Here is a 19,139-nt window from a genome sequence, read left to right on the forward strand (position 1 = left end):
CCCTCCCTAATTGTAGGGAGCCCCTTACATCCATGTGTAATAAAATTTACCATGAAACCAGATCCCTGTCTGAGTGCTTATGGCAAAGGAACGCTTGTGTGTATGTGTGTGTGTTCGGGGTTCAGGAATCCAGCACTTGGGGCTCTGCATCTCTGCTTTCCCCTTGTTCCAAGACCTCACTTTCCTCAAAATTCCTTCAGCTACAGGCAATGATATGACTTGATAAAGCTGAGCGGATGGGGGACGCACACTGAGCCCCATTGCTTGAGCGCGCTGCACGGTTTACAAAACTGCTCAAGTTACTGCCACCAGAACAAAACATCTAAAAGCACAAAGCTGAATGCTTCTAAGTGCCACACTTTCCTGTACTTTCTACTTCCCTTATCCGTCGTAGCATTTCCATCTTGTTTTCACTACATACCTTGATTTCTCTCTCTCTCTCTCTCTCTCTCTCTCTCTCTCTCTCTCTCTCTCTCTCTCTCTCTCTCTCTCTCTCTCTCTCTCTCTCTCTCTCTCTCTCTCTCTCTCTCTCTCTCTCTCTCTCTCTCTCTCTCTCTCTCTCTCTCTCTCTCTCTCTCATCTCTCCTACTCTCCTCTTCATCTCTCTCTCTCTCATCTCTCTCTCTCTCTCTCTCTCTCTCTCATGATAATTGTCAGGAATGCTGACCTCAATTCTTTGGTTTCCGTCCCAACTGGAGAGCTCATTTGCTCACTTAATCTAATCATTTTCACAATTATTCTACTTCTCCACCATTATCATTTCTTTCACCCCTTTCCACCCCCCATCCCCATCTATTGCGACTCAAATATGCCGATGAGCTGCCAAAAAAGGGAGAAAAATTGAACACTAAAAAAGTGCTGTCTCACGATTCTCAGTCATCGCTCTGGATTCAGTGCGATATCAAAGGCCTTTTTGTCAAGCTCATAATTGGGGTCACGGAAGTGAAACGACACAACGAGAGCCTTTCCTACACCTCCAGAGTGAAGTGACTCCTCCACGGCACCCCGTGACCTCTGGAGTTCACGACCTCAATCTACTTCCTCTCCATCCCACTTTTCCATGCCTTGCCACATTTAGCTTTAATGTTAAAATCTTTTTATCTCCATGTTAAAGGTAATTCTTTTGAATCGGAGTTCTAAAGGTAAGAGACTTTGAATCGGAGAGTCCAGGGTTTTCAATTGCTCACATCTCAAGTGTGTCACATAATGCAATTACAATAATTACATAATGACTGTATTTAAAAGATTGTGTAATAATTGGGGCAGTGTTTCGTCCTTCAAATCGTGTTTCGTCTTTGAACGCACGATTCCTAAACTTTTTATTACACTGAGTTATGATTGTAATAAACAGATTAATGCATACTTAGCTGCGTACGTGAGTGATCATGAGGAAACCAGCAAAGGAAAGGGACAACTGAATATGCATGCTAGCACCAGTGAATGATCAAGTAGATATCATGGAGCTTGTCTTAATAAAAAAAAAAAACCTGCATTGAGGTAAATAAATAAATAGTATTTTAATGTCCAACTTATTCCTTATTTTTGTCTTGTGATTTTGGTGTGAAATGTGACAAAGATATGTCCACCGTGAGATTAACCTACTGTAGATAGAGATACATGGCATGAATGGTGATCTTTTACTTTGCAAGTAAACCAAAGTGTGTGTGTGTTCAACATGCACCTCTGGAAAAGTAATGTTTTATTAAAGCCCCTGTTAACAATAGGAGTTCTAGCTCCCTTGTTTTCTCCAGGTCACCTCTAAATGGGTTTTAACTCAGGTGTGTAAGAGACCACACACACACACACACCTGGTAATGTAAAAGATGTTTGCCACAGGTACACCAAACCTCTTTCCACCTTAGTGTTCAGACTGTTGTACAGTGAGTATATTTTTGACACCAAGCATGTCAAATGAAGTTGAAGTCAAACTCACATTTCCCACACAAGCATCACAGCTCTACAGGTACAGTATGTGTTAAAACCCCTGCAATTAACACTAGGAAATGATTCCCAATAATCTGCATGCCATTAATGCCTATCCACGAGTTTCCTGTCTAAAAAACTGGAATCCTATTTCCATGTACAAATTTTCCACCTTCTACAAACAAACACCACAAATCAGGTAGAAATAACACACATTAAAATATTAGTAGTAAAATTATTATGTATAATAAGGAAGACTCCATTTGAAATTGTAGCTTGATAATATCTAAAGTAAATATAATAATTTTTTCACTACTTTTATTTTCACTTTTTTTACATTACTTTCACTACTACTGTCTAAAGTTTATAGTGAAAGATAATTTTGTTGTTTTATTTACATCTCGTAAATAAAACAACAAAATTATCTTCCACTATAAACACAGGAAAATTCCAATAAAAGGACGGATATTCACAGGATAATGCACTAATATAAGGTTTCCACTGTTAACTTCTGAACCTTTCTTTGGTTTTGTGCACTTTGATGTTTGATGTTGCTGCCCTTTAGCCCTCTGAACAATGAACAACAGAATAAGTGTTTTAGAATGAAAAGTAAGTCACAAATAGTCAAGAAGAAAGAGTTTGGTGCTCTGTCATGGTCTTTTTTCAAACCATTAAAAGTAATTACTAAGTCTCAGAAGTCGCTAAAAAGGCCAAGACTTCAAAAGCAAAGATAACACAAAAATACAGTCCCAGATCCCTGCATGAATAACAGTCTCTGAGATAAGCTCCTTGGACAAGCATGACAGAAAGGATTCTACATGATTGCGAGTGTTAGTGCTTCCAGTCTCAGAGGCCTGGGATTAAAATCGAACAGAGCCGATAACTGGGAATTGGGGGGAAACAGAATGGTCTCTCTGTTCTGGGCGCCCAGAGGGAAGCAAACAGACTTCTTTGCCGAGTTAGAATTAGAAAGCTGGTGTTAGCCACAGAAAGAACAGCACTTTCTCTCTCTCTCATGCCATATATACAGTAGTAAGAAGGGAAGTATGGAAAATGTACAAATAAGACATTTGAATATCAAAATATTTGAAGAAAACGAGTGGTTAATATGGTGGCAAATGTCAATTGCCCTAGTTACTGTAAAACACGAATACGAATTAACTGAAAAAGCATGAAAGAATATTTTGTATTGTTGTCAAATTACCTGTGAAGCCATTTTTTAAAACCTGATAGCTAAAAAAAGTAAAAGTAGCAGCACATCTCTTCTCACAAGCTGCATGAGTTGAGTTATCATTCGTGTCTGTAGCACAAACATGCAGGATGCCTAATAACCATAGTTTAATACTTAGGGTTAGGGATTGGTTTTAATCAATAACAGTGAGCAATAGTAATAGTGATTCTTGGCTTAGCAAATACCACTAATCACACCAGAAAAAGCTTTAGAAATCATCAAGATTTTATCAAAACAATCATGTGTAACTGGCTAGGAACTGAGGTAAGAGGAGAATAATCCAGGTCGTCATTTTGACAGGACAGAAGAGCCAGAAAAGGAAAAAAAGGCAAAGAGAGGACCGTCTCCAACCCTCATTAGAGGAACGGAACAGGAACTAGTAAAACAGCAATTTCTGTGCAGTAGAAAAGCAAAGCGTTACCAACTACCATTAGCGACGTTAAGGCAAAACCCTGTAATAATAAAGCTCCCAAAAGTCTTCACGGCTTGCCAAAGGGGCACAGAATGTTCTAAAAAAATTCATTTGTCTGACCGAATAATAACAACATCGTAAAACGTTCTCCACAATTGGAGATGCAGTGGAAAATCTCCATTTCCTCTCCTCCACAACGTCACACGTTGGACGAGCAGGACACCCACAGGCCTTATTCAAACAGCCATTTAGCGGCTTGTGTTTTGAGGTCTCGTGTTCCGAAAACACAGCGACTCTTTTTTCCTAAACGAGCAGCGAGAGTTGCATCAGATCCAAGACAAATCCAGCGCCGATGGGCCCGTGAGCCACAACCTCCATTCGCACGGCCCCCCTCGGCACGAGATCTCCAAGGTCTGTAAGACCTTCAGCCAAACAAGATCATGCAATGAATCGAATGCTTGTTGACGTTGTTGTTTGTGTGCTTTTTTCTGGATTTCTTGCCCCTGTTATTGGCTGCAGGACGCTCTAATTTAAGCTCTGTGATCACTTTGTCCGCCGCAGGGACGTGAGGCGCCTACAGCTCAGCCTTTGCAACAAAAAACCAGCGTTTTGAACCCAATAAAGGTACGTTTTCAAACACAGACGGCAGCCTCGAGCTGGCAACACATGCACACAGTGGCCTTGGCAACGATTTGCCGCTTTTGCATTTTAAGTTTATTCGTGGGTAGCTCCAAGACAAAGCGATTTTATTCCTCTGAGGGGTGCCCAAAACCACGGCTCTACTGAGAACTGCAGGCCCGGAGCCCTTTACAGGATTGGCATCTCAGCCCATCCCGATGCCCGTCATCGCCCGAAGCCATGCGAGGACAGCGACTCTGGCGGGGCCTCGTGGAGGCACTGTAGCAGGTAATGGGAGAAATACGTATCGACCCAAATCTGCAGTTTGCGAGGGGATGGAATTACCAACGCCATTCCAGGACTTGTGGGAACTAACACTAACACTCAATCTGTGGTTACAGAACTGCAACCAGACTTTTTAACACCGTCCCAGAGGACCAGCAAACTGTAATTGGTCTGAATCACTCCGGGTCATCTCCTTAAGAAGCGGATGGGGTTAGTCATGAGATACATTGGTTACAAACGAACAAAAGACCAAAACTGCAACTCTAGTCCTTGGAAAGCACAAAAGAGTAATGAAGCTCACTGAAATTGTCAGGATAAATATCACTTCCCCCTGTAGGTCTTGATTTTCTAACATGGACACGCTCAAACGCCCGGGCAGACTGGGCTCAGGAGGTCTACGGAGGGAACGGGTGAGTCGGACACTTTGGCACGTCTTCCATCTCTGAAGAGGGACTAAAATACACATTCACTTGATCAACGTCATCTCTCTCTCTCTCTCTCTCTCTGAAAGAGGCACCATGTCAGCTCAGCCACACTTCATTACACACTCGATATCCTCATCTCCAAAGAGGAGGAGAGCAGGGTCGCCGCAAACTCACACACACACAACACACGGGCTACTTACAATGAGAGTGCATTGATGACTCAAACCCTAACCTGCGTCTACAAGCAGGGATGTCAGCAGTATTAGAAGTCAATACAATTTTTTTTTTTTATTGGTCATCAAATGCTCACGTGTGTACACACGTGAATCAAATGCACTTCTCAGTCGTAATCTTGATGAGATATTAATATAAACAGTCAACTGCAACCCTGTATGGTACGCATTACTTTCCCATCTGATTTTTGAACATTCTCGCTGTTTTCATTTGGAACAGCTGACTGTGCACTGCTCTTGACTTTCCATAAAACATAAAAAAATACAAACCATAAATGTGTTATTTATGCATAAAAACAAATATATCATGGTAGATCCAAATAAATAAATATCTTAATATAATTAAATGGCACTACCTAAAAAAAATATCTTATTGGGAAAAGTGCAGTTCTATTGTACAGTGATTTGTCCATTGAGGTACAGCATTGTCATGGTTTTCTGTAAGTCTGTTAGATAAAGCTGATCTGTGAACAACATCTAAATAACTTTACGGGCGCGCACAGGAAAAGTAGTCTTGAAGTCATGTGACTTAAAAACAACATATATCATTGGCTACTTTAAAGGCACACTGTGGAATTTTTGGCCACTAGGGTGCGCTCGACCTGTAATTTTCACGTCTAGTGCCCCTAGAGGCCACAAGCGCCGCAGCATTGTCACAAAAGTCAACCGGTCAACCTCCCGTGTCTTTATGTGTGTGCAGACGGCATTTGATTTGATCAGTTTTGTTACACGAATTCGCAGTAAATATTACATTATATATACACTTTTATGCCGATGTTTATTTTAAACTCTCCCTTTTTCTTTTTTTGGTCTCCTCTGACAAAATCTTTGCTTTCTTCGCTTTCTTCCGAGTAGCTGTTGATTCAGCCATGACGACAACATACAGACGCCGTGAAACGCGAGTTGAGCTCTCACGTTAGAATTTGAGGAAGTTGGGGTGGTGGGGGAAGTGACGTATGCCGTAAAGCGGTCGAATTTTGTAGTTCTTTTTGTGCTCGGGTTCCTACCCAAAACCCGAAGTTACATAGTGCTGGTAAAAGCGATACAGACACCTTCAGGCTTCGGCAGACGTGTCATTCAACCTATTGTAAGTCGATGTACCATCTCAATGGGTTTTGGTAATATATTATAAAGGTTGAAAAGTTCCACAGTGTGCCTTTAAAGACCATCCTTCTATTTCTAAAAATACATTATACTGTTGTTTTTTCTTTAAGGTAGGAAAGGGACATGGATACACCACACAGGATTAAATTACAGGAGTGTGTTCAGAAGCATATTACTTTTTGCTTGGGCACCAAAACTGATATCAAGAATCATGCAGTTTACTATATTGCTATCGACTACTGACTACCTAACATAGTCCAGTCTTTCCATAACACTCACGCTGACATGAGAAACCCCGAATACACGCTCGCACACATGCATGTCCGCTGACATACAGTTAACAGGGGAAAAGACAGGAAGTCTCTGCTGAGATCCTTCAGGAGTCTGAGAATTATGATGGAGGAGGGCTTGGGTTTGGAGACGGTGACCACACTAACCATTCTACACCTTTCCACAGCGCACAGAGAGCTCACTGTGAACGCGGAGAAACTCTCGCAGCCGCTGAGCTGTCGTAAAGATTTCAAATATGAGCAGCGAGAAGATTAATGGTCTGAATCATGCTCCACGATAATGGCGTGGATTAATGCAGCCTCTTCAGACCGTGCAGGGGCAAGGAAGATAAATTTTATTACTTATCAAATATTTTTTTGGACGCCTCGTGCAGGTGGGAGTGTTTTCTGCCGGTTCAGAGCCAACACTGCTTTTAGAAAGGCGAGGCTGGGTGTGTGGAGCTCAGATGACCTGCGCTGGAGGCTTTGGTTGCCCTCCCACGCCGGCTGCTGTTCTTGTGCTAATAACATGCAATATTTCAGCAGTATGTATACTGTGCATAGTATGCAAATGTCCTGTATAAATGGTCTACTAATAAATTAGCTAAATGTGCAGTATACAACACTGTGCACAACATGAAATGTTTGACCTGATCTCCAATTTCTACTATGATGAATGAATTTAAAAAGTATTATCAGCTGCAATTTTTAACATCTCTTTCTTCACTCATCATTTGATTGGACTTTCAAATGTGAAGACATTTTTACACAAAACTGAATTACATCCTTTTATCTCCAATATGATAACTGGATGCAACTTGCTGTATTTATGCAATGTTATGAGATCATGTGACAACGATGTAGCATGCATACTGTTTTAAATGTTTTTATTGTTGCACAATGCACCATCTTATATAACCTACACAAAATAAGTGCTGTATATGAATATCGCTGAATATGGCTATGGTGCGCAGGTGGGATGCACAATTCGGCAATATTTATTCACCGCTTTCTCATATATATATACTGTATATATAAGGGCTGTCACAAGATTAAAATGGTTTAATCTAATGAATTACACAATTAATCAATTACATAATTTAATCTAATGAATGACACAATTAAGTGGTGATTAATTAATCTAATTAATTTCAAATTAAATGCACATCAAATTTGGAAGAGAAATTACCCCTAAAAGATAATTTAAAGTCATTATTTTGATAAATCAGAAAAGCATCAAATAGACATTAAAAAAAAAGAAGCTTTAGAAAGATTAACACAAAAACCTTTAGGCTTCAACGCCATGGGAGTGAGAAAACTATGACAGAATTTTCATTTTTGGGTGAACTATGCCTTTTTTAATATTTTTATATGAAAATTTGAAATAAGGTTTTTAATGAAATGATAAAAATAAGAAACTAAAACTGCCCATAGGTGGCGGTAAATGTCAGATTTAAATGAGTAAGTCATTGAGTCATTGAGTCATTCATTTGATTCGTTCAGGAATTTTTGGGTGAACTATACCTTTTTTTATTAATATGAAAATTAAATAATTTGTTTAATGAAATGATAAAAATAAGAAACTAAAACTGCCCATAGGTGGCGGTAAATGTCAGATTTAAATGAGTAAGTCATTGAGTCATTCATTTGATTCGTTCAGGAATGAAGTTAATGGCTCTCTTTATGAATGGGTTATTGAATCACTGGTTCACCCGCTTGATTTGCTCAAAACACGGATTCATTCAAAAACGAAACACTGCTCTGGCTTTACAGGTAATATTTTCGTTGGCAAAATTGAGCGCAGACACAATATTGTATCAGAAATATAACACAATATTAACTTCTTATTCATTCACATTTGCACCATTCGGAACAAAAACAGCACTCATGTGATATTGCTTAAATATATCATATGATATAAATAAGCAATACTCAATACTCATACAGGGGCATTTTTGCCCCAATATCCAGAATTTTAGGGCATTCTAACAGCATTAGGTTTTCAACTCACGCAGTGAGTTTTTGCCCTGCTTAGTAGCCCTGTGTAGTAAAGAACAAGCAGGCATGTCTACACTTCTGACTGCAGTTCTGATCTCTCCAATATAAACCACTCTCCCTCCACAGCTAATTGTGACATCAATGATCCATGTGATGGCAGCGGGGAGCAGTTCCCACTCTGCCGTTTAATCTGCGGGCTGCAAATTTGCACAGGACCGTTTTTAAAAACCAACTCCTGCGCTCAACAGCGACACGCCGTTCCACTCTCTCAAGTCTGCTAATAAAACTTGGACAGCACATCAGAGCTGGGCAATGTCACGGCGCGCAGTGGAGATTTATGGACGAGGAAGATGCGATGGAGAGAACATTTCACTACACCGGCGCTTCAAAAGACACTCAACAGGCATCAGCCCTATTTTTACACTGTCATCATCACGCAGGCTGACAGACACACACACGGAGACCAGAGAAGAAAAAGAACAAAACGAAAAGGAAAAAGAACAAAGAGTTCATGTTCGTCTGAAATACATATATCATGAAGAGTGATGTATCCCAAAACAAAAACAGATACAGGATGTCTTCTTTCGCCTCTCTCTTTGTTATTACCATCCTCTCTCTCTTACCATTTTTTGTGGTCTCATACTAGTTAATTTCCTTCACTTTAAATCTCTGGATCACAGTAACGGCTGTTGATTATGCAGCATTTTGTTAGACATCAAATGATCCCATCTGCTCGTCGTCTTGAAAATATCATTTAAACAAGATGACGGGCTCCATTTATCACACACTGAGTACATCCAAACCTGCTCTACTGAAATAAAACAATTGAGAAGCCATGAGATTGGATGAAGTATCTTCACTAAAATGCACACAAGCTGTCCCTTTCAGTATTACAATTCATCCTAACCGAGTGTGGCTCGATGAGTTTCAAGGGTCATTTTCAAAGTCAGTTCTCTGTCCTTATGATTTGCTAGAAATTGCTAATTGACAAACTGATACCACAGTCGAACAGAAAATACATGATATTTAATAGCTAATCTGAAACACATTTGATATTTAATATATAATATAATTTTGGACCGGTTTGACTGGTGGGATTACCCAGTATAATGTGTCAAAAATCTAAAATATATAACTATACAAACTATTATTATTATGAAGTGTCCAAACCTACATGCTGAACTAATTTTAAAAAGTGTATTTATTATTATTTTGGACAGTGGTAATGTTCATGGGTAATAGTCTGTAGAGACACAACAAAATGCATTTTTAGGAGACTCAATGTTAAAAACTAAGTAGAAAATATTGGCTTGAAAAAAAAATTAGTTTGAATCTCTAACCAAGACTGGTTAGGAAAAAAAATAAGATGGAAGCAGTTCATTTTGATTATTGTATTTGCTGCACCATTTGACACTATCATACTGCAGTGGGTTATGACATGGTGTAAGGCCACACTTTTGACATTATTCTTTCTTTTTTTTAACAAGACTTGACATGTATAAGCAGGAATTTTCTCTCCTCTGAACCATTATCTGCCCTACATCTTTACGCACATCTGTCTCTTAAAAAAGAAAAAGAAAAAAGAAAAACACTCCATTTATGTACCACTATGTCACACTCATCCCCTGTCACTCAAATCCTTCGACCCTGATCCCCAATCCTAATCCAGAGGCTGCAAGCGTATACAGCACTCACCCTTACCATGGGCCACGTCAAACACCTTCGGGCTTGTTATCCATTTTCGCATCTTAATGATTATAAATGACAATTAATGCCAAACGGCTGCTTGCAATGTTTCTTTCTGCTGTGAATTAAAAGTGGAAAAACGTGTCCAAGAGGGACAGGCGAACTAAGGGTACTTAACCCTTCCTATGTTCACTCCTAACTTTGACCCAGAAGTAAAACTGCCCGAAAAGACCTGATTTAGGACCACCCCGTGTAACCTTTATCACTGACCTGAACCATTAGCATGTCAGGAGAGCAACCGGCCTCTGACCGGCTCTTAACCAGATTCCCCCCCGCTGTGATTGACAGTGAGCGGGAGGGGGGCGCGGGCTGCCCTCCTGATCTCAGGGCTGTGGGTGAGAGCTGAGCCCCACAGCTATCTGCACTACTGACACCCATTTCCTGTGGAATGCTTCTGCTATGCAATGCGCTGATAGCCTGTCATTCAGAGAAACAGTGAGGGAGGGGTGTTTTCCAGCGTGTGCCCGTGAACATGAATGAGCTAAAGTGAGGATGTGTGTGTTGGTCCTCCCGCTCTGTTTGTTTTTCTGTGGCCGCTGGGTTTTGTATACATGCATGCGGCTGGTTTATATTGTAAACTCAACTGAATGCATGGCCACTAGTCTGTGTGTGTTTGAGCTATAGTGTGCATGCATTTGCAGGTGGTTTGTGGGAACCTGGAGGAGGAGTCAAATAATGATGGGTCTGCGGCCAGACATCTGTAGCCTGTTTGCATCTCCACACTCTGGGATCTCGTTCCCAACGTGTCTTGGTTTAATTCCTCTAGAACTTGTTCTTTAGCCTTGAACTGCTAAGCAGAACTACGACAGCAAGGTCAGCTGGTTAGCGGTACTATGAACACATCATCAGGATATCCTGTGTGATCTTATATTTCTGTGCAATCACGCCCCTCTTAAGAGTATATTCCGGGTTAATGTCAACCTAACGTCTATGGACAGCATCTGTGGCATGCTTTCAATTATCTTAAGTTTGTAAGAATGAATAAAAACAGTTTTTACAGTAAAACACAATGAGAGCCTGGAAGGAAGTTCAAACGATGAAAAGCAAAGCTCCTATTTAGGCTAAAACACAAATCGTCAGTGAAACAAAAATGTTTGTTACTTGAGCTATAAAGTCGAAATTGTCCCTTTGATGTGGGACTATTTTTTTAGGCTGACGAATGTCTGGTTAAGCTACACCAATGTAATTCCTGTGGGTGAGGTTGAAGAACTCCACTAGGAAACTAGGAGGACTGAGGTCTGTGCTCATTTTAGTCTATGGTTTTGCCTCGTGCCATGGTCTGGGGTGTAGATGTCCAGCCTGTTGGTTGTTCTCACCTGCTGTTTCAGCTGATGTACCAATCGGTCTTTCTCCCTCTTCAGCAAAGCCACTTCATCTTGAGTCTTCTTCTTCTTCGAGGACGACAGCTCTAGAAGAGCAATGTTGGCGTCCTTCTCGCTGATGGCTGCCAACAGCGCCTCCTGCCTGTTTGGAGGAGACAACACACAATTAGTATTCAGACATCTTTGAACAAGACGGTGTAAAATACATCCTGTTGACAAATACACCTTAGAAAACAGATAGTTCTGGTCCTTGATTAAGATTGATTGAGCCAAGCCGTTGTAAATGACTCTACAAATATACACCCATGACCGCAATACATCAGTAGAACTGCGCTTTACTGAATTTTGAGCAGTCATTACTCCATTTATGTGGAGTGTGACAGTGATAGCAAGCACCACAAATAATTAATTCTACGAATCGCCATCAGTGAAGTGCAGCTGTTTCAGGGAGTGAGCCCTGTTAGGTCAAACACGCGGTAACAGCGTGAGAGGGAGGGTGACCGTCTTTCCCGACAGCCGAGATGGTCAAAGTCTTTAGTGTACTGAAGAATACAGGCAGCAGACTGGAAAATGTCTTAGGGTTAGCGTTAGCCACGTGTGCTAGAGTATCAGTGGTGAAGTGTGTGTCAAATCATCTTCCCTTTGCCTCGCTTTCTTTTCCTCCCTCTCATTTTCTGTATGACCTCTTATACACAGAAACTCATTGGAACCGTTCCAAAACTTAGTGAGCTGCCTCACTTGCTACTGTCTGTCTAGATGGTTACCTTCTACGGTAGCATGGTAAGTGAAAAAGAACCTCATAAGGGATTAATTTGGAACACTCTATGTAGGTAGAAACTCTGTACAACATAAAAATAGAATTTTTAACATGAACTGGACAAATGGGCTGTGTTTAAATCACCACCTATACCCTTAACTAGGGCACTATTTGAGGGGACAGCCATATGTAGTGGTGTTCGAAATCACAGTGGATGTTATAGAGTTCACGCATTCAATCCCATAAAGCATCCGCAGTGACAAGCTTAAAACCGATGCACGCCCAGCGACTAGAGAATACCCATAATGCACTATGTGAGTACCACGCCGAATGAATTCCTGCGTCTCGCCAAAAGATGGCTCTCGCCGCTGAATCACCCATCCATCCGTGAGTACAGCGTAATATTATACTGATTAAAATTCCTTTTTAATTGATTATTAAATTGTTTAATTAAGGTTTATACATGCTAGTTTCCATGACAGAGTTCAAGATAAATCTTTTCATTGCTACTGGCCAGCTTTAAATGATTATTAAACAGCAAGCAAAAAACGATCCAAAAGCAGCAACCCTTCCGGCGCACTCAGTGTCCGAAATCACTCACTCATTTTCATTCACTCCTTCGAGTTGACTAAATTAGTGGACTAATCTAGGGAATAGTGAAGGAGAGTATAAGGCATGTTTTTGAACAGTTTGGTGTTGGCATGTTCCTAAGCATGTGACAGCATAAGCATAAATATATCTAGTACACACAAATAATACTTCACTTATTTCCCTTATTTTTTTCATTAATTAATGGATTTTAAACAAATATTCTATAGACCCATTTTCACTTCGTCTACTATATTGCGTTTAATTCCCCACTAAGTTGCCCACTCTGTAAAAGATGCATGCAACACAAATTTGGCCAACATAATTGTGTCAGGAATCTGAAAATACAATATACTAGTTTTGTAGCTCCTCTCTATTCTTCTATTTTAAATCACAGGCTTACTGCGAATTTGCTTTTTCTCTTATCAGTTTTTCAATCGCTGGCAAAACCTTTCTTTTTTTCTTTCTGTCTGTTTCGTTGTGTTCTCTTCGGTTCCTTGGAGGAACTGGCTGACCTGATTCTATCCAGAGTGACATCACAGCGCTAGAAAGAAGCCTATGTACCTGACAGAAGCACACACACGCACGCACACACACACACACGCAAACTGTGTGATGCCCATGGGTTGCCATACAACTCTTAATTCTGTCATTTTGACCATCAAAAGCAATGAAGATGTGATGTATCCCACAAACACACGGGCCACCCAGGTCTGTAAAACCCACCATGTCCTGGCGCAAACTAATAAAATGAAAGCTGGTGATGTTCCAGGAGGCTTCTGAGCACTAACATGTCCTGTCAGAAAGGCCTTTTAATACACTGACCTCCTGACTAGCCGTGCTCATTATGGTCAGGTTCAGACCACAGGCAGCAGCTGCCCCTGAGGTGAGTCAGTTTACTTTGGGCAAAAAGGAACTTCCCCTTCAGCTCCATAACCTCCCTGCCTGGTCCCGATGAGCCCTTCTCTATCTGCCCTGCCAAAATACATGAGGACGGCACTGGCTAAAAATAAAAATCAAAGGGAAAGATGAGGTGAAAAGAGAAACCCAGGGAGGGCGGCATGAGGAGAGGCAAACAACAGGAAGTGGAAGGATCTGCACTGGGATATGGAGGATAAGGAGTCTGAAATGATGGATGAGAATGCTCAAACGTCCATGTGAACACACTCACACACGCGATATTCGGGTCATGATAACATGCATTTTCAATCCTACATTTCCCAACCCCATGAAAAGAGAGAGATAGGTGGAAATCTAAAGCAGAAGAGAAAACCGAATCTGAATTCTTCTGTCTCTCACATTTTCCCGGTGCACGTTTCCCCGTCAGATTAATCTTTTAACAAGGATCCTCAGCGATCTAATCTTTCTTATACACTGGGTATGTTGATCACGAGTGGCCATGGGAAGAGAAGAAGCCTGGGTCACAGTAAAGTGATGACTACAGTCACGACCCACTTAATCCCTTCCTAAAACTGCTGATTTGAGAGGGAAAAGGAGGAATATAAAATATACACTGCCTTTCAAAAGTTAGGGGACAGTACGTTTTTTTTTGAGAGAGAAATTAATACTTTTATTAGGGTAAAAGTGGATGAATTAAATTGTTAAAAAGTGACAGTAAAGATATTCAACATTAATAATAATAAGATGTTTTAAAGCCAAAAAAATCGACATATTAGAATGATTTCCGAAGGATCATGTGACAGTGAAGACTGGAGCAATGATGCTGAAAATTCAGCTTTGCATCACAGGAATAATTTACATTGAGAGTGAGAGAGAGAGAGAGAGAGAGAGAGAGAGAGAGAGAGAGAGAGAGAGAAGAGAAAGAGAAAGAGAAAGAGAAAGAGAAAGAGAGAGAGAGAGAGAGAGAGAGAGAGAGAGAGAGAGAGAGAGAGAGAGAGAGAGAGAGAGAGAGAGAGAGAGAGAGAGAGAGAGAGACTAAATGAAATTGTTAAAAAAATTGGAACATTTTTTATTAAGATTTATATAAATATAATCAAAATTTTAAACATTTTAATTTTCTCCCCCAATCCTGACTATTTGCTTACAAATATTGATCAAAATGGTTAAAATCCATTATGGTTAAAATCTCTCTAGTTTCATTTTTTCAATTGTGTTAATTTGTAGGAGTTAAATCTCCAACAAAGCTTTATTTTTGTGGCACATGGAATTTCTGACTATGTAAGATGCTCCAAATATACCGTTTTCATTTGGGTTAAGACAGTGCCTTAGAAGGTAACCTCCGATGGAGGTAGTAGACAGCAAGGCAGAGCTTGTGTTCCTGTACTAAAAGAAGACAAAGCCTCTTATCAGAAGCACAGAGACACAATGGGCCCCACACATTTGTTCTGAGGGAGATAGGGAAGAGACCATATTGATCACTAAGAGGTCAAGTGGCCAATCACCTTTTCTCACGACAAAGCCAATCGGAGAGAGGGGAAGCGGCCCATCAATCAACATATCTCATCACTGCCCTCAACACTCAATTTCCTCTCTCTGGACTCTGCATTCTTTTCAGCTTCTTCTCAGAAGTCCTCCAGCAGGCCTAAAAATAAGCCACCTCCCTCTGTTCTCTATCGGTTTGGTGTTTCTATGGGTGTGTAAGCCAATGGAGAGATAATGAATAAGGTGGTGGGGAGATTTATGCCTGTTTTTGACGGGGACGCAGTGTGCCGGTTAAGCCACCGGAGCGGGGAACACTGCACAGAATGCCTGGAATGACCGGGATGGCGGGTTCTAAACATGACTTATCACTGCCATTCCTACTGTATGACGACAGGCCGACGTAAATGATGGCAAAATGAGGGAGGAATGTTAAACGAAAGCAGATCTGAGGTCGGGCTACTTTCAGCGCTTGAAATTTTAATGTTTGCCTCAACCATGACCATTCTGGAAGAGAGATAAGCTTCTTGGAAACACAAAAGAGTAGAAATGTGAAGCAAAGTTTGGAAAAAATACTGTGGGGACGGACAGATGAATGGATGGGAAAATTGACATTTCGAAATATTGTGATATCTTACCTTGTATTTTTACCTCAAAACAAGTCTGTGAAAAAGAATTGAATTGATGGATGGATGGATGGTTGGACGGACGGAACGATTTATGAAGGGATATGTGGATGGAGAGACAGATAATCCTTGAGATATAGGAATGGATGGACAGATAAAGAGGCGGTCAGGTGGAAAGATATATCAATAGATGGACAGATAGAGAGATGGATGGACAGACAGAGAGATGATTGGATGATGGAGGGATAAATGAATGGATGGCTAAAGAAAGATGGATGGATAGATGGCCAGAGAGATATATGTGTATAGGTAGGTGGATGGATGGACAAATGAACATTGGATGGATGAATGAATGACTGGATGGGTGGATTGATAAAGAGATATATGAATAAATGGTTGAATGAAAATACCTATGGATGGATGAATTGATGGCTAGAAAGATATACATGTAAAGTAAAGGTAGGTGAATGGATGGATGGAAAGATAGATTAAAGAAGACCAAACCCAAAATCACAGGGCTGCTTTTAGCGCAAAAATATCATTTTCATTACTAGAACATTTTTTTCCCCATTTCACAGACTCATATCTATGCAATATCTTAAAATGTCCATTTCTTTAACACTTCAATATTTGTGGGCCGCTGATTTGAAGGAGAGGAATTTAGAGGACACCATTAGCAGGGAGGGAAGAGTTCAGAGAACGTTATCAGCAGAATCCATCAGTACTAAGTCCTACCTGATACTGCCTGATCTAGCACATAAAAATAAAATACAGGCCAGCCGCGTTAAACAAACTGAGTGTTGGAGGAGTCCCAGCACATTAAAAAAATAAAAATAACCCTAACTCTCCATCATTCCCTGGCCCGGAGCCACAGCCCGGCTTTTCAAGACCCTTTTTCCAGGGATGTGTGTGTGTGATGTGGGAAAGAGAGAAAAATGGTACCAGATCTGCATTCGGTGCATGTGTGTGTCATGGAGGAGACGTGGGGAGAAATACGGTGTCCGTTCACTGTTCATTGCCACCATGGGGCACAGAGGAGCTTCAGCAACTGCTTTTACAGGCCTAAAAAAAGAGAGATACATCCGCTGCTTTTGGAGTTGGTACCGGAGAGCTGGTTAAAACAGAGTTATAGAGGACGCCTGTGCTGAACATCCTATCTGGATGATGGGCACTATGAAACAGTAAAGAAAAATCTACAGCTTTGCGCCTTTAAAGCTAATATTGACTCACCAAAAGCTATAAATTACGTTGTGTAAGCAATCTGAAAATATGGGTTTTGTACTTCCTGAACACAGTAATAGTTGTATTAATCTTGTATTATACAGAATAGCAGCGCTTGAGTGACTGCGAGTGAATTCACAAGAGACAAAACTGGAACAAGCGAGACACCTGGAAACACATGCTGAATCATATCTGGCACAAGGGCTTCCTAGACATCAAATGTGAATTTAAAAGCCTGCAGTCGGAGTAAAGATCATTGGGGAACAAGCCTGTGTGTGTCAGTAGGGGGAGTGGAATAATACAAGCTCTTTTAAATGAGCATCTTTATCACTGATATGTGTGTGTTTTTTTGGAGAATGTTAATGAGAAATTCTCCCTTTCACAATGGTGAAAAAAGATTAGGAAGAGGATTGTGGAAATTGTCCGAAATTCTTCAAGATTCTTCAGTCTAAAACCTTGTAACTACATTTGAGCTTGATCTCGGGAAAAGGTTAGTAATAATAATGACACATGCGAGTGTCTGAACATATATAAAGCCACAATATCAGCTTTGACAACAGTGTTTTATTATTTAACAAATAGTGTTGTTTGCAATGTACTACTGAAATCAAGTCTGGGAGCCAAAATCTAAAATAATAAATAAAATAATAATAGGTACACAAAAAAACAACAACACTGTCTGTAATAAAGTCCACTAGTGAATATCTGGGAGTCAAAATCTGAAATAATACATAATCAGAAAGTAAATATACATAATTCAACCTGCCTCATTGTGATGTTTATCAATGTACCGGTATACTGATCTCAAAATAGCCAAATATTGTCAGGCTTATCAAATTAATAAATATATAGTTCTATCACTATTAATTTAATACAAAAAAAAAGACTGTAAATGAAGACAGAGGAAAAAAAGGTGTGTAAATGAGACGCGCTGTGCTGTCTGTTGACCTCTCCTCCTCTATAACACCCCTGCTCTTATCGGCTGTTCTAAAGGCTGACAGGCCGACTGTAATTAGTGCTGATAGCAGCACACCGAAAGAGTGGCCAGCACATCCCTGAACCAAACACACACACACACACACACACACAGCCTCCTCTGGGGAACATACACACGCCTGGACTGACAGCACCCAGCCATCTGGATCACATCAGCAGGAGAGGGAGAGCAAAGTAATCTCCAAACCCTAAGAGGAGAACGTAACTCTTGCTGAACTTTGCGCAGGGTTGATGTCAGTTTATGGAATTTACCATCATGGTCTATAAATTTCAGATTTCATAAACATTTTCTTAAAGATCCCATGCAATCAAAATTAGAGTTTGTGTGTGTTAGGTCTGAGGTCATCTATATGTTAGTGCACTTCTAACGTTGACAAAGTAAACACATTTAAGCAGATATACCATTTATATTTAAACAAATTATTAAGGACTCATTTAAAAAAAAAAAAAAAAAAAAAAAATTTGGATCAAATGAATGTTGATAAAATAAAAAAGAATTATATTAAAAAATAAAATAAAATAAAATTGGTGATGCAGACACTGATATCTAGAAAGGATTCATTTTTCACATTTAGAAACATTTTGTAATGTGATCGCCAGTCAGCTGATTGAAACCATTATGGGGATACCTAATGTATACCATAAAAACAAAATAAAAGATATTATTTTATAATGGTATAAAATAATGGTATAAAATAAAAAAACAATAAAATAAAAATATATTTCACCATGTTATAGCATCCAAATAGCATTTTATTACTATGGTAAATGTCCAACAACATGGTTTCACTAGAGTACTTCATCCAAATAACATGATATTAAAATAATCTGGTATTACCGTGGTAAATGTCCAACAACATGGTTTCACTAGTGTACTGCATCCAAATAACAAAGTATTAAAATAACATGGTATTACTGTAGTACATGCCCAAAAACATGGTAATACCATGGCACTTGTCCCAAAACATCAAAGATACATATATATATGTGTGTGTGTGTGTGTGTG

At 40.1% G+C, this 19,139-nt stretch overlaps 1 protein-coding gene across 1 annotated transcript in view; it reads right to left on the reverse strand.

Moving 5' to 3' along the window:
- erc1b (ELKS/RAB6-interacting/CAST family member 1b) overlaps window positions 1-19,139 on the reverse strand; it is a 198,416-nt gene that overhangs the window by 37,176 nt on the left and 142,101 nt on the right. The window contains exon 17 of the mRNA XM_056233411.1: window positions 11,561-11,708. Within this exon, the coding sequence (XP_056089386.1) occupies window positions 11,561-11,708 (148 nt within the window). The remainder of the gene's footprint in view (window positions 1-11,560; window positions 11,709-19,139) is intronic.

Source organism: Rhinichthys klamathensis, unplaced genomic scaffold (assembly GCF_029890125.1).
Source record: "Rhinichthys klamathensis goyatoka isolate OS25496 unplaced genomic scaffold, OSU_Roscu_1.1 h1tg000370l_1, whole genome shotgun sequence".
Lineage (NCBI taxonomy): Eukaryota > Metazoa > Chordata > Actinopteri > Cypriniformes > Leuciscidae > Rhinichthys > Rhinichthys klamathensis.